General features: G+C 48.4%; 1 protein-coding gene and 1 long non-coding RNA gene across 8 annotated transcripts; one reads left to right on the forward strand and one right to left on the reverse strand.

Annotated features, from left to right (window-relative positions):
• Window positions 1-257: 257 nt before the first annotated feature.
• LOC118984334 (uncharacterized) lies at window positions 258-6,592 on the reverse strand. Of its 2 annotated transcripts, XR_005065915.1 has the most exons (5): window positions 6,526-6,592; window positions 6,018-6,180; window positions 2,865-2,987; window positions 1,946-2,128; window positions 258-795 (listed from the first exon to the last, which is right to left on the reverse strand). It is a non-coding gene; the product is annotated as an uncharacterized LOC118984334 (long non-coding RNA). The 2 variants fall into 2 exon arrangements; XR_005065916.1 differs by lacking the exon at window positions 6,526-6,592 and having other exon boundaries at window positions 258-792; window positions 6,018-6,406.
• LOC118984333 (uncharacterized) lies at window positions 6,522-13,273 on the forward strand. 6 transcript variants are annotated; one of them, XR_005065913.1, is made up of 5 exons: window positions 6,522-9,686; window positions 9,929-10,040; window positions 10,567-10,800; window positions 11,733-11,849; window positions 12,157-13,273. XR_005065913.1 is itself a non-coding variant. In XM_037042193.1 (5 exons), exons 2-5 carry the CDS (start codon window positions 10,694-10,696, stop codon window positions 12,669-12,671), a joined length of 609 nt encoding a protein of 202 aa, XP_036898088.1. In that variant the 5' UTR covers window positions 10,359-10,418; window positions 10,567-10,693; the 3' UTR covers window positions 12,672-13,273. The 6 variants fall into 6 exon arrangements, 2 of the variants coding, with proteins under 2 accessions (XP_036898088.1, XP_036898089.1); XR_005065914.1 differs by having other exon boundaries at window positions 9,934-10,040; XM_037042193.1 differs by lacking the exons at window positions 6,522-9,686; window positions 9,929-10,040 and adding an exon at window positions 10,359-10,418 and having other exon boundaries at window positions 12,157-12,248; window positions 12,379-13,273.
• The last annotated feature ends 11,793 nt before the right edge of the window (window positions 13,274-25,066 follow it).

Raw genomic sequence — 25,066 nt, forward strand, 5'->3', positions numbered from 1 at the left:
GGTCAAAAGAATGTGACTTTTCTAAATATTGATAAAAAGTTTCCAAGCTTGTCTACTATAGCAAGCTTGACAGTGTTGTTCAAATCTATATACTTTCCCACTGTTTTTATCAACTACCAAAATTTCTTACTATCATTTCTACCTTGTTGCTTTTGCCCTAAAATTTCTTCATTTTTTGCTTTTTATATGTTGCAGCTATACTCCTGGGGGGTGGGGCACACAAGTGTAGAATTGTTCTTCTACTTAATTGTTCATTTTTCACATCGTTCCTTGTGTGGAGACCACCTTCATATTCCATCATGCATTTTGCCTTCAAGTCTATCTTATTTGACATTAATAGGCTCTACCAGTTATCTCTGGGTGAGTGTTTATCTGTTATTTCCTTCCCTATCCTGCTCCTTTCAGCCTTTTCTCTGTCCCATGGTTTTGATGTGTCCCTTGTAAACAGTGTGTAGCTGGAATTTATTTCTGGTGCAGGTTTATGTCCTTCAAACTCTGCTAGGCAATTAAAAGAGTATTCAGAGATATTATCTTAAAATTTAGGTATTTATTTCCAGGCAGATTTGAGGTTTCTTATTGACAGAAAGGAAAGGCCTAAGACCCTGTTACTTAAGATTTTGGAGGATACTTTTTATAATGTCTGCCTTGGAAAGTCACAAATCGGCCCTTTGCCTCACTCGGTCTGTGCTGTTCCATCGCATCCAACCAGTCCTGAGTATCACCTTGTCTCTCCCAGACGTGCCCAAAGAGTTCCACATCCACAGCCAAAGTCTTCAGTGTCTCCTCTTGCTTCTGCTGACAGGTTGTGCCAGAAAAGAAAAAATGACAAAGTAGTCATTGCAGGTTGTCACTTCCTTGAAAACAGTCCTTAACTCTAAGGCCCAGGTCTCCAAAAGAAAAGACTTACTTAGGCTCCCGGAAGACGTGGTTACAACAGGCCTGTCCAGCAGTGAATGGCAATGCCGTTTCCACAAGGTGCTGGAGAACTTCTCTGGCTTTCATCAAGAGCAAAGCCAACTATACCAACAGTCCTTCCTGGCCAAGAGCAACATGGCTGCCTTGGGTGGTGGGTAAATAATGTCTTCAGCTAATATTTATTGAGCACTCACTATGACAAGACACTGCATTGTGTGTGCACCCATTGTGTTATCTTTACTCTGCCAAGGACCCTCTGAGGCAGCTGTAACTATTAGCCCGCTAAAGAGGGTTGTCGGAGCTGTGCTCAGGACCCCATGGGGAAGCGAGTCAACAGACTCCACGAGTTTCCCTGCGTAGAATTCTCCTGCTTCTCATCTGTTTCCTCCGGTTTCCTACACAGTTGTGCAGGCCTTTTGTCTCTGATGTCTAGCCATCTAAGAATGGTGTGGCCATAGGCAAGGAACTTCACTCCTCAGGGCCTCAATTTCACCTTCTAACTCTAAGATTCTCTCTTGTCTCTGCCCTTCCACACCCAAGGGCCAAGACTGCCAGTCAGCTGAAGAAGACAACATCCCCCACCTGCTTGAGTTCCATTTCTTTGGGGGCTTCTGGCACCCTCAGAATTCACAAACATTGCCCCAGGAAGGGTTCATAGCTATATTTCTCTCTATTTTATAATGTGTTGTTTTTCCAATGTTTGTTCAGTCGGATCGCAGGTCAACAAGATACATCATGAAGTAATGCTTCCCCAGGCTCCCCTTTTGCTGAGCTTCGTTAGGGTCAGCCACGGACCACACAGCACAGGGTGTTGTGTTTCACCTTCCCACTTCCCTGCACTCTCTTTTTCTGGGGCGGGAGAGGGGATGACAGGAGCAGGGGTCATCCCTGGGCCCACCCTTTAGAGAGACAGCAGAAAGACAGAAGTACAGCACTTGCCCTTACTGGTTGCCTCTCCGTGAACACTAGCCCGGTGACGACAGCCTTATCATCATCCCCATATTGCACGTGAAAACCAGCCCAAACTCACCGAGAAAGTAGGTGGTGGAGCTCATCTGCGGGCTCACGTGTGTGTTGGCTCCACGACCCCTGACTGTTCTCACAGGGTCCTCCCTCTTGACATCATAGAGGACAGGGACCCATGCAAAACCAGCAGTTGCAGAAGTGCCAGGAAGCCATCCTCCGTCTCATGCAAACAACCATCCTTCACTAGCTTAGGGGTTCAGAAAATGTTGTTAATTACTGTTAGTGCCTTTTAAAAATTCCCTTAACAGGAGTGTCAAACTCATTTTTACCGGGCCTCACCATTGCCTTCAAAGGGCCAAATGTAATTTTAGGACACTATAAATGTAACCACTCCTTAACTAGGGGCAAGGAGGTCGGCACTGCTGCTGGGTAGAAACAAGGTACCGGGCGGCATAAAACAAGGTGGAGGGCCGGATTCGGCCCGTGGGCCTTGTGTTTGCCACCTTTGCCTAAAGAGGATCAGCATAGTGAGGTACCACTTATTGAGCTGTGATGTTGTTCAAGTCTCAGGAGGGAGCTTCATGAGGGGGGAGCAGGGAACAGAACAAAGAAAGTGTGGGGATCTAGGTAAGTGGCCAGAACCCCTACACCTCCCACTTACAAGTAAGAGAATTAGGCTTAGTGGGGAAAGTGATCTGTCACTTTTCAAGGTCACTGCAGCAAACCAAAGACTAGAGCCCAGGCCTCCTGACTCCCAGACCCCACCCCACCGAGCATTTTGCCAGCATACTGTCTCCTTTGTTAGACTGGGGACTCTCTTGGTAAGAGAGTGGTTGTTGGTATATGACCACTAAGGAATTCGGAATGAAATGCCATCTTTTCCTGTCCTAGAGCAGCTTAACAATTTCAAAATATATCTTAAGCAAAGAAATAAACCCCCCTAAAAACTCAATTTCCATCATTTCTTTTTTATTCCCTCCTACCTCCTGTAGGCTTTGCTCCTCGCGTTTTCTTTGGCATTGTTTAGTATCAGCTCGGGGTATCTGACCGTGCACCAAAAACAGGGAACATCTCTGCCATGCAGGGGTCCCTCTCATCAGCCCTGTCTTGGGGGAGAACAGGAAGCAGGAGGTCACCCAGAACAAAATGAAAATACGTTCACTTTGATTGCAGTCTTCTATCCCAAGAATTTCTTCTAAATGAGCCCCTAAGTCCTTTTCTATTTTCTGGCTCCCCTCCCCCAACCCACCGCAGGTGACAAAACACTGTGACTGTTAAGATGCTGTTTAAATGCAGAATGTTATTATCACCATACATCACCCAGATCGGCTTTCTAGGTCGTACTAAGATGTCAGAATGATGCAAGCCAACATTTTTATTATTTGGGATACAGTATACTAAGTTTATGTTGATTGCTCTAAGTATCATCTTTGAAAGATAACTAGCATTAAAGTGTTGATAATGTTCCACTTTTGCAATCATATTTGCATAGCGTACAACAGAGTTTAGCAGGAAAAATTATCTTAAGTGGTGTTTCTCATCTGCTCTGTCAGTCTCACAGTGCTTGCTTCAACTTGGTACTCGAGGCAGGACCAATGCTGACAATTTTTTTTTACATCAGCTTCATATTACGTAATGTTATTTTTGTTCCTTCTGGGAAGCCTGCAGCATGGAGATGTAATGGAAAACGCAGTCTTCGGGGCCAGTCATAACTGGATTCCAGCTCCAGCTCATGCACTTGAGAAAGTCACTTAACTGCTCATGGCTGCAGTCACCTCTTCCTAGAAACGGACCTGGCAAGGCTGTGAGATTTTAGGTAGTATATGAAGAACATCTCAGTAGCCCTGGGTCTGGTGGCAGCTGGCTAGTATGCAGTGGCCCCCTTTGTTTCACATATGGTGCTTTTACTTTCATTTTTTAAGATTTTTTTATTGTTATTCTATTACAGTTGTCCCAATTTTTCCCCTTTTGCCCTCCTCCGCCCACCTCAGCCCACCTCAGCCTCTGCTCCCACAGTCAATCCCCACACTGTTGCCCACCTGGTTATGGAATTTGAGGAATTAAAGACTGGAAATAAGATGATATTCCCTGCACTGTCCTTCAAGCTGACAACTCCCTGGCCTCCCGGCAAAGCTAGATATGCAGATAATCTGTCCGATGCTGCTCAACACAGAAGGGATGCTGATGTCCTTTTATGAACAATAGTTGAGTGTCTCCTGAGTGTCGGCTGCTGGGAAATAAATATTCTAGATTTCATCTATTCATTCATTCATTACAAACAAGCTATCCTCCAAACGACCCCTTCATTCTTCCTTTTTCCCCTTTACTTTTTTTACCACTCCCCCCAGGCCTACTACAGCCTTTTCCCCAATTGGATGCTATTTTTCATTTTCATCTTGTCACCACCTAATGTCCAAATTTATTTAAATCATCCCCAGACACAATCCTACAAGACATGAATCACATTTGGGTGTTTTTTTCTTCCTTCTGACTTGTCAGCTGTCTCGTTTATGATTGACAAGATCTCCATTTTAGTAATTTCTACTAATTCTGCTTCAAATCTGTATATTTAATGAACACACCAATCGGCACCTCATTATTAGTCAGGACCATTTTTCCGAGTGTAACACGCTGGTTTCATAATTTATTGTACGTGGTAGCTGCCTCTAAATGAAACTCACAGGAAGCCTTGCCCGGGCTGCATTAAAACAGTATCTGGTGTATGAATACAAACTGTATCCTCACGACTGTATCCTCACCACGGTCTCATCCTTTACGCAGATGAACACTGTTCGCATGCTCCCATCAGACTCTTAAACACAAATGAGGCTTTTCTCTTTGTAAAGGTATGTTGAACTGTACGTCTCTGCACGAAGATGGAAAGAAAAACAGTTTGCCTGCACCAGGGGAAAAAAAAAGGTCCAACTTTTCCAATGCAAACACAATCTGACACATGCTAAAAATTGCCTGAAGCGCTGGCGATTTACAGATCTTCTTCCTGGGGCAGGTAATTCATTAGGAAACAGCCTCATGCCTTATGTAACCATTGAACAAAAATATTTACTTGTCATACTATGAGATGAGAAGGGGAACAGGTTTCCTTCTGGAGAACCTTGCCCGTAGATGCCCATCATAAGCATTGCAAATGATTCATTAGTCTTCATCCTGCAATCTAGGTCAGAATAGAGCTAAAAAAGAAAGCTTTTAAATCTGCTACAGGGCTCAGGTTGGATCTGCTTATGTGAAGGTATGAGCAGCAGACAGTTACATTGTGGCAAGGCATTCGGAGGGAGATAAAAAAATGCTTTCCCATTATATACGGACCTTTTCTTGACCCAGAGAGTAAATCCAGAATCAAGAGGGGCTGTACTTTCAAATGAATGCCATTTTAATACACACACGCACACGTGCTACTTTTTTCTAAGCTTTCTGTGTTCAACTTTTCAGGCCCCAAACAGTGTCAGCCGACAGGTTTTAAAAAGAAGACACTATCTTTCAGACTCAGGAACATGTGGGGTTTTTTTAAACAACAGAATCATACTCTATTTGTGTTGAAAGGGACTTTAGAAGTCATCATTCCAAGCATCTCATGTTGAAGAAGAGGATATGAAATAAGGACAAAGAAAGTGACTTATTTGTCCAAGGTCACATAGTACCTTCATTTATGTCACAGTTTAATTTTCTTTCTTTTTTTTGAGAGTCTTTTTTTTACGATATGAATAATTTATTAAATAACGCAGAAATGAAACAAACTGCCACCTGATAAACTGGATATGTGTCAGAGACTCTTGTCACATGCCTCATCCTTCCCCCACAATGATCATGAAAGGATGCTATTTGCCAGACCACTGTCTGAGGGTCCTACTTTGAAACCTCTGGCTATGGCTTTAATGGGATTATTTTCTAGGCACCTCGTGGTGCTTAATTCACTTAGCCAAAGGCTCTGAAACTTTTGTGTGGCTCTTGCCCATTCTTTCAGGGCCACAAGGGGCTGACAAGGTGTGTTTTTGTACGCTTGTTCTGAAATATCACAAAAGCTAGAGAAACTTAAATAGCAAAACTTGAATTTCAAAATTAAATCCAAGGTACACACTAATTGTACTTTCTAGGGCCATTTGGCTATTTCTTTTACTTACCAAAATCATTAGAAAACCATGTTTGAACATGATATGCAAAAAATAAGCAGACAAATGAAGAGAACTGCTTTTGTTCCTAACTTTCCCACTGAATTTGCTGCAACCAGCCACGTGGTCTCTAGAAGCAATTCTTCCTTCTCTCTAGGCCTTGTTTTCCTCTTCTCTACAAGAAAGAAGGAGACCAAATATCTCTGGGGTTATGCCATTCAAATAATATCTCCAAAACTGTTCTATTTTTTTTTCTCTGAAAGCCACAGTAACTGCAGAACTATTTGTAGCTATTTCCAAAGATGGGAAATGACACGAAAGACACACTTCAGTATCTGCTAATTTGGGGTAAAGCTTCGGAAGAAGGTAGCTTCACTATTGAGATCCCTCTCCAACACAGTGTTGATTGACTTTGGACTAAGAGCTTATGAATCCAACTTTCTAACCAGTCTCTTCCCCCCATTGCATGTTCCATATTGATTTGGGAGGGTTTTCCCCCTTCTTTCTTGTTTTCCAGTACCTGTTAAGGCCTGGTGAGAGCTAGGGTTTTGGGGCCTGCAGGATGCTGGGGCACACATAGATAAGTGAGATCAAGCCTGGCTCTTACTAGCCCGAACGCTTCAGTAAAAACAGAGTTTTGTATTCAGCTTTTCCGGCCACCACCACTTGAAGGTGATAGAATATTCTATTTCAGGACACCTTAAAAAAATGAGGAGCACGTTTAAAAGTACTGCAGAGTGTTATGTTATTTTGATTTCTGCCACCGAATGAATCACTCCTCCTGAATGCAAACACCAGCGAAGAATGCGTTAGAGGATCCGCCATCATATTAAAAATTAAATCCGGCTGCATTTCATAATGGGCTTTCCTTTTTAAAGCACAGCTTCATCTTCTCACCATGGAAATTGCGCTGTGATGGCCGTTCTTTACGGTTAACATTGAGGCATCGGCTGAGGTCAGAACCCTGCTTCTCTGAACAGAGAACCACAAATGTCACTGACACATGGTACACTTGGCAAATAATATATTTCTTTTCCAATCTCCCGTGTCTTCAGTTTGCCTCGCGTCCTGCTTGCGGTAAGCTGACGAGAGTTTATTTCTTGGATGTTCTTTCCTTCCTTTGGTGGGACCAGCTGGGAGGCAGTAATTTACAGTGAATTCAAAAGTACACTTCTTTTGATTTCTGTTGTTGTCTTTATTTTAACCTCCAAGAAGGAAGAGATTTAACTCAGTCTTCACCCCAGGCTAAGCTAATACTTAGGTCATGTCTGAGCTCTCTGGGGAACCCCGGCTTTATACCATCCGAGGGGCAATGGTGTCTTTTCACGTGGAGCAGCACAGCTGTCCAGCCATATGGGCCCCAAACAGCCCAGTCAATCGGATTTGGGGAGGTTTTACAATGTAATTTCTTAACGTGTTAGTATTTGGGGTGAGTTTGATCAGGAGCATAAACAGCTCTTAAGCCCAAGGGTTAGGTTTTAAGAAGCCATCATAAATGTCCCAGCATCTGATCAAACTGGTTAAAAACAGATATGAAATCTGTGACTGGGGGAGGGGAAAGGACTCTGACCCCCTCGTTGGAGAGAGCCCCCAGGGGTCTGCTCTATCTATTAATTCAGCATCAGCTGCTTCCCCCCTACCTCCTTTTCTTTTTTAACCCGGGGCTCATCATTTAAGGCGTTCCCACTCAGGCCTGCAGAGTCTGTTACAAAACCAGCTCTCCGCTCCCCTCCCCCCATGCCGCAAGATGAGAGAGCAAATAGCCTGCGTTGCAGCAGCAGCTAGGAGGACTGCAGTGAAACCGTCCTCGAGCTAAACAAAACCAGGCCTTGACGAAAAACCCGGGCAAGGGCAGCAGCGGTATGTCCGGCCGCTCTTCAGTCCAGACAACCTGGGACTCGGGTGGCAGCCCCATCCTTCCCTGTCCAAAGGGTTCAGAAACAGTCTGCTTAAGGAATTCTTGGTGACCAGAACACAAATGGTCCTGAATCTAAAACCCTTGTCAAAATGGTGGAAGCCTCAGCCAAGCGGCCGCCCATATAGTTCTTCCACCAGAAAAAGTATTTTAGTTTGAAGGGAATGTTATCGGCATGTTGTTTTCCCGGGTCGGGGGCGGGGGAGAAGGTCCCAGATGATGGGTCTTTCCAACCAACTACGGTCTCCAGAAATTAAAAATGCATTGCAAGTATGTTTCATATTCGTTTCTTCTCCGCTTTCTTTCTCCCTCTCCCTACTTGTCCCTGTCTCTCTCTCAATTTAAACCTAAAGCTTTCCACTTCTTAGAATTTACGAAAACCGCTTATTTTTAAGCTTCTCGTGGCACTTCGTTGGAGGCAAAAAGCTAGTGCTAAGAGATTTTGAGATGGCTGTAATTCTTTTACTGGGGCAAACACCCAACAATCGTGACAAGAACCTAAGCGGCCTTGAGGCGAGAGGGGCCCAGGGTCACCATCCATTCGGATGCTCCCCGCTGCCGGGCGCGCAGCTGCGGCGACCCCCGCAGGATCGCTCCAGCCGCCGCGCACGGGCCGTCCGATTTGAGGAGCTGCTTTTAGCTGTCAGGGGCTTGTCTTCCTCTCCGTCTCTCGTTGCTCTGAATCCAGCGCTGTCCAAGAAACACTTAATTTTTTCCCCCACTCATTAGAGAAGAAAATCTGGAGTATGCTAGGAAAAGCAGAGATGGGCCCTGCCCGTGCGGAAATCGCCAGGGTTGGGGTTGACTCCAGCGACGGCTGAACGGACTCTTCGGAAAGACCGAAGATTTCTCACTGCTGGTGCTGGTTTTTATTAGGGCGCCGGGGCCAGGGGGGTGACCTAGGGTTTTGTTGTCGTGGGCAGATTTATTTTGAGTGCGTCCTTAAGCCTCAACTAACCCCGTGCTCCCAGGAAAACACACAACACCGCCACAACCACCATAACAAAAGGCGTCTCACCGAAGTGAGTCTAAATATACGCGGGACGGGTGGCGGCCGGACGTGGAGACGCACTTTTGTGCCTCTAATCTCCAGCGTCCATCTGGCCCGGGCGGGCGGCCGGGGCGCGGAGGGCGGGGAAGAGGGGAGCCGGGAGGGGCGCGCGCACGTATCCAGAGGCGCGGGCACGCGCGCCCACTCTCCTTCACAGTCACCTTGACTGCAGGGGGGCGGAGGACGGCCCCACTTTACCCGCCTTCCACCTACCCTTCTTCCCACCCCCGCCACTGTCCTGCCCAGAAGCCAGCTTGGGGCCGGGGTGGGGTGGGGGCGTGAGCAGGTTCAAAGGCACTCTGGTCGCCGCAGCGGCGGGACAGCCGCGCGAGCTTTCCGCAGTGATGTCAACCGCATCCGCCGCAGCGCCCCCCCACCCACCCAACACCCTCCTCCGGGCCTCGCTCGAGCCGCCGCGGTCCGCGAAAACCGTAGTCCGGCGCCTCGGGCCTGGGGGCAAAAAGAGGGAGGCACGCGGGAGCCCTGAGACCCCTCACTCCGTTTGCAAAAGTGGGAGAGACGGAGTGGGCCAGGCTCGGAAGAAGGGGAGGAGGGAGGTGGGCCCAGGTGTAGTTTGACGCCCCACGTACCTAAGGGGAGTCTACCCGAACCGGTTGGTACAGGAGTTACGTTAAGGGGGCGAAGGGCACGGACCCCTGCAGGTGCCGAGCGTGTGGGCACGGCGAAAGCGCCCCTTCTCCCAGGATAGAAATGGGTAAGCGGAAGCGCGTGCGAGTGTGGGGGTGCGAATCACCACCTCCAGCTTTGGCTTTCCCGCTCTTCCGAGCGCTCCCACTTCTCACTTTCCCCAAATCCGCATTTTCCTTGGCACAGCTCTCTCCGAGCAAAGAGAGGGAGGTACCCGGGGGCAGTGAGAATGACGTGTGCTGGTGCAGAGAAGGGGTGGGGGTTGCGGGCCGGGCTCTGTGGACCGGCTCCTAATCCTCTTGTTTTCAGTACAGTCAGCAGATGTGGCTTCTTTTAGCTGAATAATCCGTTAAAGGAATAATAATTTTTTAAAAGGAGATCGACCTCACCCAAAGAGAACGGCGGACGAGATTAGGGCTTGGTAAGGATAAATTAAAAGACTCCGAATTCTCCGTCCCTCTCTGCCTTCCTCTCTCCTCCTCTCCCTCCCTCCTCCATCCTCCCCTCCCCCCTTCTTCCCCATCCCCTGCAATCCACACTCGACGCGAGTTCACGCGGAGGGCTGGATTTCCAGGCGGCACCGCAACTTGCGCTGTGCGTTATTATTATTCATCTGAGGGTGCAGCCGCCACAACCTTTGCTCCGGCTCTCCTCTCCTTCCCCCCCGGCTGCCGCCGCCAACCATACAGTCCCTGCTGCCCGCAAGCTCTGGTCACCCAAGGGGGATTCAGAATTTTTGACAGTGCTCACAACCGTCGTCACGAGGCTCCTTGTCATGGCTATCATCTCCTCCTGCCAGGTGGAGCGACTACGGGCGCCTTCTCGCCGCGGAAGAAGCAGTTGGGGCCCGGCCGCGGCGGCCGCTCCCTAGATGCGGCTTCCTCTGCCTCTCTGCGTCTCTCCTCCTTTCGTCTGTATGTATGTTATCTCGATCCTTTTTATTCCAGTAGATCTACTGCCTTTCGTAACCCTGGCTGAAACGCTGCGGACCGCAACCAGTCTCTTTAAAAGAACAAAAACGGGAAAGACTTTGAGTGGACCCCCGGACAAAGCACTTCGGGCTCGGCGAGAAGGATGCGCGGGAGCGCTGGCTCCGGAATTGGAGGGATTGCAGGCTCCAAAGGGTTCCAGCCCAGCGCACCTCTGAGGGCATTCAGACTGAATTTTATGGTATCCTTTCGGTATGCTTGCGCTTTATCGGTGTTGGGGAGGAGTTGGGTGTGTTTTTCTGGGAAAGGGAGCTGAATTGCTGGGGGTCAGATAGACTTAACTTGGCTTTCCTGCTCCCCTGCCTCACCTTCCTAAGATCCGGGTGTTGGAGAGCAGACTGCGGACCAGAAGGGCTTAGAAAAAAGTGGAAGCGGGAGATGTCTGGGTGGCTGAGTGAATAGTGGGGAGAGGGAGAAGTGAGAGGGGACGGGCCAGCTCGAGAGGACTGTGAAAAGAAGGGGGGTGTTTAACCCCTCTTCGAGTTCACAGGATGAGTTTTGCTGGGGACGAGAATATAGGAGACTGTCACAGGAGTGCTGAGAAACTGATAGAAATGTGCTGTGTCCATGCACACACACGGGAGGCGTTCGGATTTGTGTGTAAACAGAGTGGAGAGGTGGAGGAGGCACGGAGGGAGGGGGCTTCAAATAATGTCTTATTATCCCTTTGGCTTTGGGGACTCGCATCCTCCGGCCCTCTCCCTTTTTGGACCCAGGGAGACAGCCGCATTAGACACGACTGACCTTTCAAATCTACGCCCACCATTTACCTGGTAAAGCTGGTTGACAGTTTGGGGTGGGGTGGGGTAGGGAGAGTGGTAGGAGTGTTTCGAAGACGTATATTCTCTCCCCGCTCTCTCTCTCCCCCCACTCCGTCTCCTCCTCCCTTGCTCCCCCCCCCGCACTCCTTCTCTTTCTCCCTCCCACCTCCCTCCCTCCCTCCTGCATTTTGCATGAGCTATCTAGGTCATTAGCATTTTAGCGTATGCAAGACTTGACAAAGCTGATGAGGGGCCAGATGGGCCTCGCTCTTATGGGTTTTTTTCTTTTCTTTTCTTTTTCATTTCTTTCTTTCTTTCTTTTTTCTTATTTTCCTTTCTTCCCTCCACCACTTGGGACCTGAGAGAGAGGACTGCAGCAGGCGAGTTCCGGAAGGCTGATTCCCCAGATCCCGGCCGCGGACCGCCGCAGCTCGTCCTGCGGCACGCCCGGCCAGGCTGCGCCTGGGCTCGGCCGACTAGGTAAAGGCGGCGGTGGTTGCTCGGGCCGGGCAGCTGCTGTCGAGCCCCTGCTGCCCTCTTGGTCCCCTGCTCTGTTCCTGCCCCTCCTAGCCCCCCTCAGTTTCCTGGGCACAGCTGAGGGCAAGAGGGTGGGTAAGGTTTGCAGAGCTGGGGCGAGGTGGGGTTGATGCTGTTTTTTTCATTGTCTGGAGCTGCAGGGGAGGCGAGGCGCAGGGAAGGGGCGAGGGGAGTCCGGGTAATTAACACGGGGGAGGTACCCCTTCGTCTCCCACTTCCACCCACACCCTCCACCCCCTCCGCTTTGCAGGAAAAAGCCTGGACCCGAAAGGATGGGGGAGAACAAAGAGCCTTTGGAAGACGGCGCTGTTATCTCATTGTCTGTGCGATTGGGGAGCTGCGGTAGGGAGGATGCTGTGGTCCTTTCCTCCCTGCACTCCCCCACCCCCAGCCCTTTCCCCTGTCAGTGCGCACGCACTCGCGCCGTTTTTTACTTATTTTTCCCTGTTTTCTCATTCCATCTTCTCCCCAGTCCCCTTTCTTTCTTCCGCCTTTCCTTCCTTCCTCCTTGCCTTCCTCAGGAGAAAGGCCTCTCTCTCCGTGTTCACAGCGGACCTTGATTTAAATGTCCATACAATTAAGGCACGCGGTGAATGCCAAGAATGGGGCTGGCTGAGCACCGTCGGTCCGAGAGGTTCCGCCAAGGAAGGAGCCACAGAGCCAAGGCGCCCTCCGCAGAGCTCAGCGCTGCGGCTTGGCGCGGGAGGGGTCGCGGGCTCCCGGAGGGGCGGAAGCCCTTGGCGTGGGGAGGTGTGTGGTTTGTGACAGGGGCTTAGAGATGCGAAACCGAAGCTGATTCTGTGACAGAACTGCGGATCCGTGCAAGCCCTGAAGGGGGGGGGGCGGGGGGGGATGCTGGTGAGCGCATTGCGGAGTGCTTCTCTGTGCATATTTTTCTCTACGCTTGGGGTGCATTGTACGCGGGTGGACACCTTTCTCCTTGGCTGTGTTTTTGTTCTGGGCTTAGCTTTTGGTTTGCTCTTTAAAAAAATAATCTGGCATCCAGAAGACTGGCAGGCAGTGCCAGGGCTTGGACTGCGGGTATATTGTGTTCTGCCTGAGGTTTGGGGGGAGGGAGGTAGCCAGTTGGAAGGAGGAGGAGGATGTTTGTCATCCTTTGCTGTAGAGCTGTGGGCACCTGACAAGCTCGAAGAAGTCATTGGGATGTACGGGGAAGAAGGAACAAATTCCTGGCTGGTTCACAGGCTCCATCAGGACTGAAAGCGTGGCCAGGGCTCTTGGGAGCATCTCACTTCCTCCTTGCGGCTGTAATTGCAGTTTTAGGCAGAGATCCAAGAGATGCAGAGGAAGGGAGAGGCTCAGTAACCTATATGTACCCAAGGGGGGTGGTGCATTCCTTTAAAAATCCTAACAGAAGGAAAAACAGAATGTGTACAAGTGAGGGTTTGAGGAAAGAATGTTTTGAAAGAAAGCATCAGGGAATGCAAAGGGCCAACCCTCCCTCATCCCGAAGATGCTGCTTCCCAAATGGGGTCTTCCCATCACTAGACCGAGAGCAGCAGCTGGTCCTGGAGACCCCCTTCACAGGGCACAATGACAGATCCCATCTCCTGCTCAGTATGAACCTCCAAGCTGCAGTGGATGGTGGCAAGACTTAAACTCGTTAATTTTCTGTAGGGGAAAATGGAGGTGGGGCAGGTCCCTACAGAGAAAGGAGACCAAGAGCTGGACCTTCCTACCCAGGAAGCCTGCTGCATCCCTTTCCCCACCCTTAGCAAAGGCCTGTTTTTGCAAGGCCAAGACCATAAGGATGCTTAGGATTTTAGTTTGTTTCCTTGCACAGTAATCTAGGCCTAAAAGAGTCTCAGCTGTAGCTTACTGAGGAACTCTTTCCTCTCCAAAGCCTCGGTCTAGCCCACTGGATCGATTAGTATTCGAGGATACCCTGGTCTCATTTCCTCCCAAATATTTATTGAGTGCCTACTGTGTGTCAATCATCGTGTAATTATTATGTCTTATGTTCTTTCTTTGCCCTCCTAAGGGGGCCTCTGGAGTCAGGTGAGGTGAAGTGTGCTGTACCCTATCTAGACGTTTCCAGAACCTTCTCTGGGTCTGCAGAAATGCGCTGCAAACTGCTCACCCCTGCAGAGTAGGCTGCAGTTCCCATCGTACAAACTGTTAGGGGCAGTGCCATTCCTCCATCCCCAGAAGGTGAGCTTAGCTGGAGGACAGAAGAGGGAGCCGCTTGGCTGGCCCCCTTGAGCCTTAGCCAGGGTTGTCCTAAGGGGCACTGGCAGCCACTGCCTTCAAAATAGACCTCCCCGGGTGTAACTCCCCTAGCCTCTCCCCCTCCCTCCTCACTGAGAGGCTGCTCTTATGTTTTTGGCAGGGACGGTTTAAGCCCCTGATGACCAACCCCTTGCCCTTCAGTTGTCCCCATTAGTGAGCCTTGTCTCCGTAATTGCTTCCCCGTAATTCCATCAGACATAGCTGCACCCTTTGCTGATGTGCCTGCCCACGCAATGCCCCTTGCAGATGGAAGCCTAACACACTTCTCCCTGAGAGCTTTAAACCGCAGGCACCGTGGTCGAGATCTGCCAGGTTCCTGCTGCCCACAATCTACTATGGGAGGGGCGTGCTTTTTTATGGCTTATGTAAACTCTAGTTTCTGAAAGCTTTAATGTGTGTGGGGATTGTCCTGTGTTCACCAGGTCTCATTACACAATGTGTTTTTGTGTGGGGCTTTAATGGCCAAAAATGGCAGAGATGAATGTACCACTCTGCCCTCTGTGTAATTTCAAGGCCCCTTTTGTGTTCACCAAATAGAGGTATTGGAGTGAAGGTCAGTCCTGGCTTCTTCCCTTCCCCTATACTTGGGGCCTATTGATGCCCAGCGATATTTATGGAAGAGACTTGAAGATTTCTGCTTTTTCAAGGCATTTCTTTAACTCTCAACATCATCTTCTTCCCTGCCTATCTATCTGAGTCCTTCTGATTACATCCTACCATTTAAATGAAGGGGGAACATATGATTTTTAAAATGTAGAAGATGTCTGAGGCAGTTTGATGAGAATATGCTAAGAAAGCCCCTATTGGTTCACGCACGCTACCATCATTATGGTCCCTCGTGAGGATGGGAGCTCATGTTTCTCGAGGTGAATACACCAGATAGTTTAAGATGGATTCAGTGATGTATCAAAGTTAAAAAAATGGTAACATTCTTCTTTCCCCTGCCAGAGACAGCCCAGGCCCAGATCTCTGTTTAAGCAGAAAGGAAATTGAGCAAAGGCAAAGGTAAACTCCTCTATCACTTCGGTCACCAAAGGGGTGGAAATGGGGGACAGTGACTGCGGACCCATGAGGAAGCTTAGCCATAAAAATATTTGGGGAAGGGGTAGTTTCTCAGCAGGAAAAAGCACATATACACACATACATAGCTACACAACCATATCTGTTTGCATAACCATATCCATAGCTAGTATTTATAGAAAAACATTTAAACACACACACGCACAAACCCATCCATCTATACTGTCTCCACAGGGAAATAATTTTTCTATTTCCCTCTGCTGAACTTATATAACATACCCACCCCTTGTTCTAACCTGAGAACGGAGTTCTCTGGGGGCTGCTGCAAAGCCTTCTCCCTGGGACAGATGGAGCCTCCCTCCCTCCTCTCCTCTGTGGGTGGCTTTAGAGCCCCGTGAGTCAACAGGAGCTGAAGGTTGTGCTGGAGTCTGTGTGTTTGAGGCTCGGCTGGCTGATTCATGGTGATGCGCGTGTCAGTGATAACAATTATAAGAATTATGGCACCTAATAAAGATTTTTTTTCCTTCCAAATCCACCTACCATTCTTTCGTCTGAGCGTTTTTGCCAGGTCTTACTCAATTTGACATCGGTTTTAAAATATATAGATTTAAGACTTACTTGCATCTCCATTATAGACATAGAACCAGAGAAAGGACTCCAAGTGGGGTTTCTTGGGGTCAGTGTGTGCTGCTCTGTGCCACGGAATGCGGGTCTGCAGGAGGCCTGGGGAGATCTGCACCAAATTTAGATGGCCTGGAAAAAGAGGGAAAAAAAAGGCCTTATTGAGAGCAAGGAATGTTCCAGGTCAGAAAGAAGTGTCAGCAATTCTCAATGCGTCCACCTTTTTTCATATTCTTATCCTTCTCCCTTTTGTCTTAAAATGGAAATGTTGCCCAACAAAATGAGGCCCCGGGTCAGAGGAGGCAAGGTTTTCGCCGGAAGTTCAATTTTGCTACTTTTTGCAATGTTTTGAAAGCCGTTCACGGTGCAGATCCCAGTGTTTGGGTCCTCTGGACTGGGCCTGGCCACCCCGCCAGGACCGCGGTCCTGCCCGCCCCCGCCCCGGGTTTCCCCCCTACCCCACCTTTTACTCCTAATGCCCTGAGACATCTAAATTGAGCAAGGTGAAGATGAACGGTCTCTGGCTTCCCTTTTCTTTTTAGATCCTGTTTTCTGGGCTTTGATTATTTTTTTTCCTCTTGCGGAAATAAAGAAACGTGGGACCCCAAAGACTTGGGTCATCCGCACTTCCCAAAGCTTCGGACTGATCCGAGATACAGGGTGCCCTCAGCACGGAGCCACCAATGACGGACAGTGCCCGCAGAGTCCACTTTTTTCCTTTTCTCGCCCCTCGGTTCCCCAATTTCACTCTTGTGCCAGATGGACATCCAACGCGCAAAGTTAGAGACGACCTGGGAATCGGGAGTAGGAATGGGGGTCGGGTCAGGGATGGGGTGCATCTTCAGCCTAGAAGAATGGGTCACGCCCAGCCAAAGGCCTCATTAGAATGGAACGTCCTCCCTGCAAGGCCCCAGCGCCTTCCAGCCGCAGGCCTCGGCCTAGTCCCCGCGCCCTCCCTGCCGCACAGCCGGCCTGGCTTCTGCTCGGGAGGGCCAGGCGCCTGGCACCGGCTGACCCTCTACCCTCTTCCCCCTCCGGGCCTGTCTCTAGTCCACAACTGGTCTCCAGGATGAGATTCCTGCACCCCCGGAAAGCCTCAGAATGTGCGAGAAAACGGGTGGGTGAGCGCGGCCCACGAAGAAGGTGGGAAAAGGATAGCAACCGACCAAAATGTCACTTCTTAGCCACTCCTTTGGCTCCCCACCAGCAGAGCGCAAGACTGAGAGAACTTTTGGGGTGCCGTGGGGAGGTAGGAGGATTTTGTTCGCCTCGGCGTATTCTCCCTGACTCCCCTTTACGCCACACAGCCCCCTCGTTCAGCCACACCCTCGGCGACAGGGCCAGGGCGCCTGGCTTCTGTCCCTAGGACCCAGCAATCCACAGCCCCGCAACGCCAGGTCCTTCCCCACTCCCACTACACTCTCCAAAGAAGCCAAAACAACAAATTCCCCTACCCAGAAGGAAATGACACACTTCTTCGGATCCTACGCCAGAGGGGATAGAGCCGCTTGAAAGCTGATTTCAAAGAGAGGGGCAGACACGCTCTTTCCCTGTTCCTGGACCTCCAAACCTCAGGCCCTGCCCCAGGGCAAGGAGATGAGGCAGACGGTACACGGTCTCTGTTTTTAAAAAGCATTAAACTCGGTCCTTTTCCTCATCTGCACGGCCCACCAGGGTGCAGAGTTAGTGATGTAAGTCTCCTGCAGTTTAACTGGCCAGTGCCCTAAAATAACCTTCTGAGGGCGAGCTCAAGGTCATATACTCCAGGAAGGGGGGCCAGTTGGCCTCTAGAGGCCAGAGGTCAGGACCAGAACGTCCCTCACCAAGGTCGTACCACGGAAAGCTTCTGACACAGGAAGGTGCACCTGGACTTCACAGGGGGTCCCCTGCAGCCCCCTCCCACACGTACACAGACTGATGGAGCAATATTTATTCCCATTTAATTGAGACACTGGTTTAATTTCAGATTGCTCCAGCTTAAGGCCCAATGGGGTTTTCTGCAGCTCTTTTCTCCAGTGCCTCTACAGAAACTAATTGCTGTTAATATCCAATTTTGGGCTTTATTATTCGTTAGCCAATTATGGATCCCATAGCCCAGGCCCCTTGCTGCTTACTGCCTCTGCTGGAATCGGCAAACGCGGCCTGGCTTCTGCTTTCTTCCTGTGCCTCTATTCAAACCCTTCCCCCACCCGAAGATGATTTACTGATCACACCAGTCATTTTGTTTGTTCATCCCAGCACTTAGCCCAGTTGGGGAGTTGGGGGGTACTTTCAGGCTTTTTTCTTCTTTTCAGGACAATTTCTTCTTTGCAGTTGAAGTGAATAATTCCCACTTTAAAAAAAAAAAGAAAATGTAAGTGTTTTTGCCCTCTCTGCACCCCCTCTGGGCTTTCATTTTCTGGAGCCATATTTGGACTAGCATTTCTCAAGCAGAAGAAACCACGGTTCCTCCGGCTCAGAGTGTTCTCCCCTCCCCACTCTCTCGTTCCCCTCCCCAGGAGCCCTGCTGAAAGCCACCGCACACACAAGGCCATCGATCCCAACTGAAGGCTCAGTTCAGTCATTTCACATTTTCAGAGGGGAAACTTGAAAAAGCAATTCGGGAAAGGCACCATTTTTGGAGGCGAGAAGGGAGATTTTGTCTCCTCTCCCACAGAGGCCCTGGAAACCCATCCTGTTTTACTGCCTTCCCGTGTGCAGCTGATACAGTGGGGGGCAATAGCCTTTTTTTTTTTCAGGTGTTCCAGGGTTCTTTTGCCTCGTTTTATTCATATGCCCTGAGTTCCTTGATATACAGAAGCGAGCATTTTGCATTCCCGGCTCTCAGAAACACAGGAAAATAAAAGTGAAAATCATAAAGACAGCAGGAAAGTCTTTCTTTGTCTTTTTTTCCTTCTTCCCTCATTCTGAAATAATGCTCTAAATCCTCTAACGTGCTCTTACATGTATCTCTAGCAGTTCTATAGCAACCAGCATAGTGTCAGAATCCGAGTCACATGGAGAGGAAACAAGACTTCAGGGCGGCTGGCTTTGGCTGAGGCTTCCCAGCCTGGCCCCTTCCGATGAACCGATGAATCGATGAATGGAAGGAGGCTTCCATCCCAGCCTAGGAGGAACTCTATGGTCAGGTTTTTCTAAGGGGGAGGGGGGTAGGAGGGGCGAGTGCTGTGTGGGGCTGGGACATTGTCAGGAAGGTGCCTTACACAGAAGGCTCAATAAATGCCACCCAAATTGGATGTCGTGAAATTAACAGCAGCTGTCCTTCTGTTTTTCCTGCAGAAAAGCTGCAATTATGCATTAAGGCCTCTTGAGCGAAGGATAGAGTAGCCTCATAGGAAAGGAAGGGGCTTAAAAGTGTTTCTAGTTCATGCCCTGGCCTCAGTCCTGCTTCACTCATCACGATGTGTGGAGTTTGGTTTTCAGATAGTTCAACCTACACGCCCAGCCCAGACACACATTCAAAGAGGAAAAAACAACAACAGCAACAAAAGACTCGCCTTTTTTAGGCCCCTCCTATCTTCCTTACAGAGTGCTTCTTTTTCTTTCTAATGACCCTTGTATTCAGACCTGTTCCTTCTTTACCCCCAAATCACATCTCACCCAGGGTCTTCTCCCTGGGGTAGGCCCTAAATAAATAAATAATCAATTTTCATGTCCTTCTACCCTCTTCCCCCAGCCCCTTGAAAACACCTGCATTTTCAATGATCAAGAGGTGTCGGAAGACACCCAGGGAGGTTAAGCCATTTCACACTAATCTGTGAATTGCCGATTCTCCTAACTTTCCCAGGGTTATTTACATTTTAGAAGTGAAATCTAACTGTACAAGTTTCTTGTAAAGCCAGCCCAAAATGGGAGGGCAGAATAGCATCAGCTTCCCCAGTTTTGGGGTGAGGATAGTGACATCCCTCCTTCATCCCAGACACACCGGTTCTCCAAACAGGTAGATGTGACTTAGTTAATGAGAAAATACACTTCAGAAGCCCCAAACGAGTCCTTGTTGTTCCCTCTCCAAACTCTGACGTTCTACTAGTCCCACTTGGAGGCAGGTAGGAGCACCCTGAGCCTTTAGCAGGGACACCGGTGACTTTTGTGTATCAGTTGAGGTCAAAGTCCACTGCACTTAAAGCCAGCCTTTTCGTGTCACTTTGCATAATTGTGAATAATTCTGATGTCACTATTCCGTGAATTGCAAGTAATTATTGGGTTAAATAGTGAACCATGTGACGTGGTGAGCCCGATTCAGTCCAGTGACCCAAAGTCAGCTCAGAGGACTTCCAGGCAAATTGGGCAGAGCCTGACTTTGTCATGTCCCGGGTTGGTTTTGCTCACTCTCCTCTTCCTTGTCAGCCCTTCCCTTGTTCGAATGGTGCTCCCTCATCTCCTTGACACCCTGGCTGTGTCTTGTTCCCACAGTGCACCTGTGTTGTGAACAGTGGCAAATCCAGACCCAGAGCAAGTTCTTGTTTGGCCAGAGACAGAGCAGTTGTGACTTTTTAGTGACCGTGAGGTCAACACATACAGTACCTGCCTTTCCGGCTCCCCACCAGCCCATTGGAACATGTCAACCGTTCCTCCCATCTCTCCACTCTTCCCCTTCTTCTTCTTCAACATCTTGCCGCCTTCATGTGGACGATGAATCAATAGCAACAGCACTGCGTGAGAGGTTAGGCGCGTGATCTGCTGCCAGCCCATCCTGCACCCCTATTGTGTTAAACCTGTCTTACATGATTCCTGACTCACTCATCATACAATTGACTAAAAACTACCCAACAGCATTTGGAGCAGCTAGGGAAATTACTTAGTGAGATCCCAGGGCCTCTCAGAAGTTTAAAGGGACTTGGTCTCTTCCATTTGCTGAGGCTTCCGGGATATTAAAAAATTAAGAAATGCCAAAGCAAGGTTATATGCTTATCTTTAAGAATTTGAAATTACATGATTAATATCTGCTTTCACTTTTGTTCTTATACCTCTGCTGTACATAGAGCATCCTCCATAAATACTACCAGAAGGTCTACATATAAGGCCCTCTGCTGTTGTTTTTCTTTTCCCTTGGTAAGGCCAATGTACATCTTCACATCTTTTTATTTTCAATTACGATTTCCATTTGATATTGTTTTGCGTTAGTGTCTGGGGTACAGCGTAGTGGTTAGACAGTCAGGTACTTCACAGTGTCCCCCCACCCCTGCACATTTCCACTCCCTACCTGGCACCATACACAGTTATTACAACTTTAGTGCATGTGAGGCCCCCTGTGATCCTGGCCCCCAGGCAGAGGCTGCCATGCTCAGGTCTACTTCCCAGCCCCCAGAGAGAGCACAGCACAGCGTGGGTGACTGTAGGCTCTGGCACGGCACTGCCTCTGTGTGATTTGTGGCTCTACCACTCGGCTGTGTGACTCTGGGTAAGTTACTAAACTTCCCTGAGCATCCTTTGTAAAAAGGTGATCCTAATAATTGTGCCTACCTTGGAGAATTGTTGTTCAAATTAAATTGGATAATGCATGTTGAAATGCTTAGTATAGTGCAAAACATTATTCTGTAAAAATATAATGTAAACATATATGGAATTGTAAATTCTCTAGTAGCTACATTTTAAAAAGTGAAAAACAACATGTGATGTTAATTTTAATCATATGTTTTATTTTATACATATTACCCAAAATATTATTATTTCAATGTATAATCAATATAAAATTATTAATAATAAACATTCAAAGGGAAGGGACTTCAATCAAGATGGCGGCATAGATTAACACAGCTTGCCCCGTGCAGATGCTAAATTTTCCTCAGAAATACTTGCTTTGCATTTAGACTTTATAAAAATTTACAGTTGAAGGAGCAAATTCATATATCCAAGTTAGTTCAAACCGGTCTTCAATATTTTCTAATAACCCAATACAGTATCTGTTTTCAAGCTGAAGTCAAAGATTCTGTTCTTTGGCTGCGGTAGCCACGTTTCAAGCGCTCAGTAGCCAAATTCAGCCTGCGGCTCCTGCATCAGACAATGCTGGCGTTAGTACAATACCTGACATACAGCAAGTGCTCAATAAATGCCCACTAGCCATTACTCTCGAGGTTCTTCTCTGAACACAGGAAACAGATCCTTCACTCCCTCAGACCCCAGATTGAAAGCCAAGCCTGTCATTTGCGCCGCACATGGCCTATGAGACCAGCCCAGGCCCGGCATCTCCGGGGCCTCTTTGGGGTACAATTTTTCCAGTGACTGACGGGGCCACTTGCCAGGAACATCTTCCTGATGCTCTCCTCTGTGGTTCTGGGAAGCCTCTGGGAGTCTCAGGACTATTCTGCTACGTGCATGTGTGTGACAAAGTGGGGGCCACAAAGCTTTTGTGGAGGGTTATTCTTAGAAACCAGAACGTGGTACATCTGTGCAGCAGAAATGACAGGACTACCGTGGTCGCACTAGTGACTGACATTTGTTCCTCTTCACAGACCAAACTGTGGATGGAAAAATGCAGGCATGAGTTCGGGGCGTGTTCCTAAATTTAGTTCTGTGCTGTCTCATACTGCGAATTATAAATCTCCCCAGCTTCCTCATATTCATTTTTCTAGCAATTTTTATCGAAATCTTGCTGTGTGTAAAACACTGACGACAGCTGGGGGTGGGGGGTGTCTGGGTGCATAAGACTCACTCCCTTCCTGCCCTCAATAACGCTACAGTCCAGTAGAAAAATAAGGCAGATAGGTAAATAGTAGGACAAAGCCTAATGTGATTGGTGCCATGTAAGAGAGACAGTCAAAATGTCAGGAGGTGTCAAATGAAAGAGAGGTGTTTTCCAAAGACGGGGTTAAGAAAACTTCAGGGCTGAGCAAGGTTGGCAGGACTATGCCTAGGTATAATGGCAATATATCAGAAAGAAAGTTTGGGAGCAGATTGCATGTGGGAATTGCTGGATCATATCGTGTCTTAGTCAGCTCGGGCTGCCATAACAAACTACCGCAGAATGGCTGGCGGGCTTAAACAACAGAAATTCATTTATTCCCAGCTCTGGAGGCTGGAAGTCCAAGATCAGGGTGGCAGCAGAGTGGGGTCCTGGTGTGAGCCCTCTTCCTGGCTTGCAGATGGCTGCCTTCTCTCTGTGTCTTCACACGGCAGAGAGAAAGGGAAGCAGAGAAGGTTCTGGTCTTTTTTCTAAGGGCAATCACAATGCCCCAATCTTCATCTACCCCTGACCACCTGCCGAGTACCATTTGCCATCTCTAAACACCATCACGTTGGGGGTTACTGCTCCAACATATGATGTTGGGGTGGGGGCAGACTCAGTTCAGTTTATAGCACATAGCAACCCTATTTTTAATTTTTTGAAGAGTCACCTTGCTGTTTTCCATAGCCAGGCACCATTTTACATTCCTACCAACAGTGCACAGGGTTCCAATTTCTTGATAACCTCCCCAACACTTGTTACTTTCTGTTATTACTTTTTGAAAAATAACAGTCATCCCCGTGGCTGTGAGGTGGCATCTCATTATGGTTGTGATTTTCACTTCCTTTGTAACTAATGATGTTGAGCATTTTTTCGTGTGCATATGGGCCATTTGTATATCTTCTCTGGAGAAATATCTATTCAAGTCTTTTGCCCATTTTTTTAATTGGGTTGTTTGGGTGTTGTTGTTGTCATCGTCGTTGTGACAATCATTACTTTGACAAGTCTGACGCAGTTCTGACAGACGGAGTGGAATCAGCCGTTCCTCGTCCACTGAATCGTCTTAGATCCTGAGTCTAGTATCAGGTAGGTGGGTGCTCTGGTCACCTGCGTGCCCCTCATGATCACGCGTCTCCTGGCTGTTTGTGCTTAAATCTTTTTTTTTCTATGCAATTGTAATATTTTATTTTTTGTTTGTTTTTGTTGTTTGCACTTAAATCTTCATACTTTCCTCCTTGGTTGGGTCTCTGAACCCCCTTCCTGCATCCTGCGTGCCCCCAGTTTCTGAGGGTTAGGCTTGACCTCTGGAGGGGGTCTGAAGAAGGAATTAGAACTGCAGTACCTTCACAGCCCTGGTCCTGACTCCAACATGTTATTCTGAACCCTGGTGATTTCAAGGGACAGAAGCCCAATGTAAACCGGCTTAAAAATCAAGGGGAATTTACCGTCTCGTGGGACCCTGTACAACAATCTAGTTGCGACTCAAGAACAGCTGGAACTCAGATATCTTTCTCTGAGTCTCCCATCTCTGCTCCCTCTGCACATATGTAATTCTGTCTGTCCACAAACTGGCCTCTGCTTCCCAGGTCCACACATCAAAAAACATGGCCATTGGGCTTTCCCACGCTTTGTATTTCATGGCCGGGCTAAGGTCGGGTGTCTACCCATGAGCCAATCAACTGGACTGAAGAGATGGAAAACCCCAATTGGTTAAGTATGAGTTAGGTGCATGCATGATGCTCCTATGGTAACTGTAGATGGAAGGAGGGAAGGGCAATCTCCTAGAAAAAGGTACTGGCTAGGTAATGCCACAGGTATCTGCTAGGACCACCAATTTACTCTGAATATGCCCCTGGAGCTATGCAGCACACACACTATGTGATGGAAATCCTGGTAGAATATCTTACCTCTAGACTCGAGCCAATCAGATTGGCTTCCTCCTTCCACATCCTCCCCCTTCAGAAGATCTCAGTACTGGAGTCCATCTGTCCACTGGAGTCCCATGGTTTAAAACGCTGACCACTTCTTCTAACCCTAGTACTAAAGCCCTGGCATCCTTCAGCACCCAAGTTTAGTTTATGCCAGAAGCTGGTTGTGAAGACCACAAATTGTTACCTTTTTTTTTTTTTTACCAACTGTGTAACATTTGGTGCTTTTCATAACACCACACTGCTTCTGTCTTACTGTGCAGTCTGTCTCCATAACAAGCCACCAATATTTCTTGTCTCCTCCCTGAAAAAGAAAAAAAGGGGGGAATGCACCAGAAATGCCTATACTCTCCTCTCCCAGGGGTTCCTGGACGAGAGAGCAATTTGGAACCTGAAGGAGATCCCTGTGGCGAGGCCCTGCTCCCAAGTCTCACTAATTCTGGGTTTAATTCTCTCCTGTGAGCCAGGCATTGAATTACTGCCCCCACCCACTCCTCCTGTTTTCTATTGTCTCATCTAATAAAGGTTCCAGATCTGAAGTCTCTGAGACCCTCACCCTAATCCAATTAAACCCTGCAAAAGCAGCTAGTCTCGGGAAAGACAAAAAGGTGACGAGGTTAATAGCAGACAGAACCTCCACTGACAAGCTAAATTAGCCTTGCCCACCTCAGGAGAAA

Source organism: Sturnira hondurensis, unplaced genomic scaffold, assembly GCF_014824575.4.
Source record: "Sturnira hondurensis isolate 20B ecotype Veracruz unplaced genomic scaffold, ASM1482457v3 Scaffold0003693, whole genome shotgun sequence".
In the NCBI taxonomy this organism is placed as follows: Eukaryota; Metazoa; Chordata; class Mammalia; order Chiroptera; family Phyllostomidae; genus Sturnira; species Sturnira hondurensis.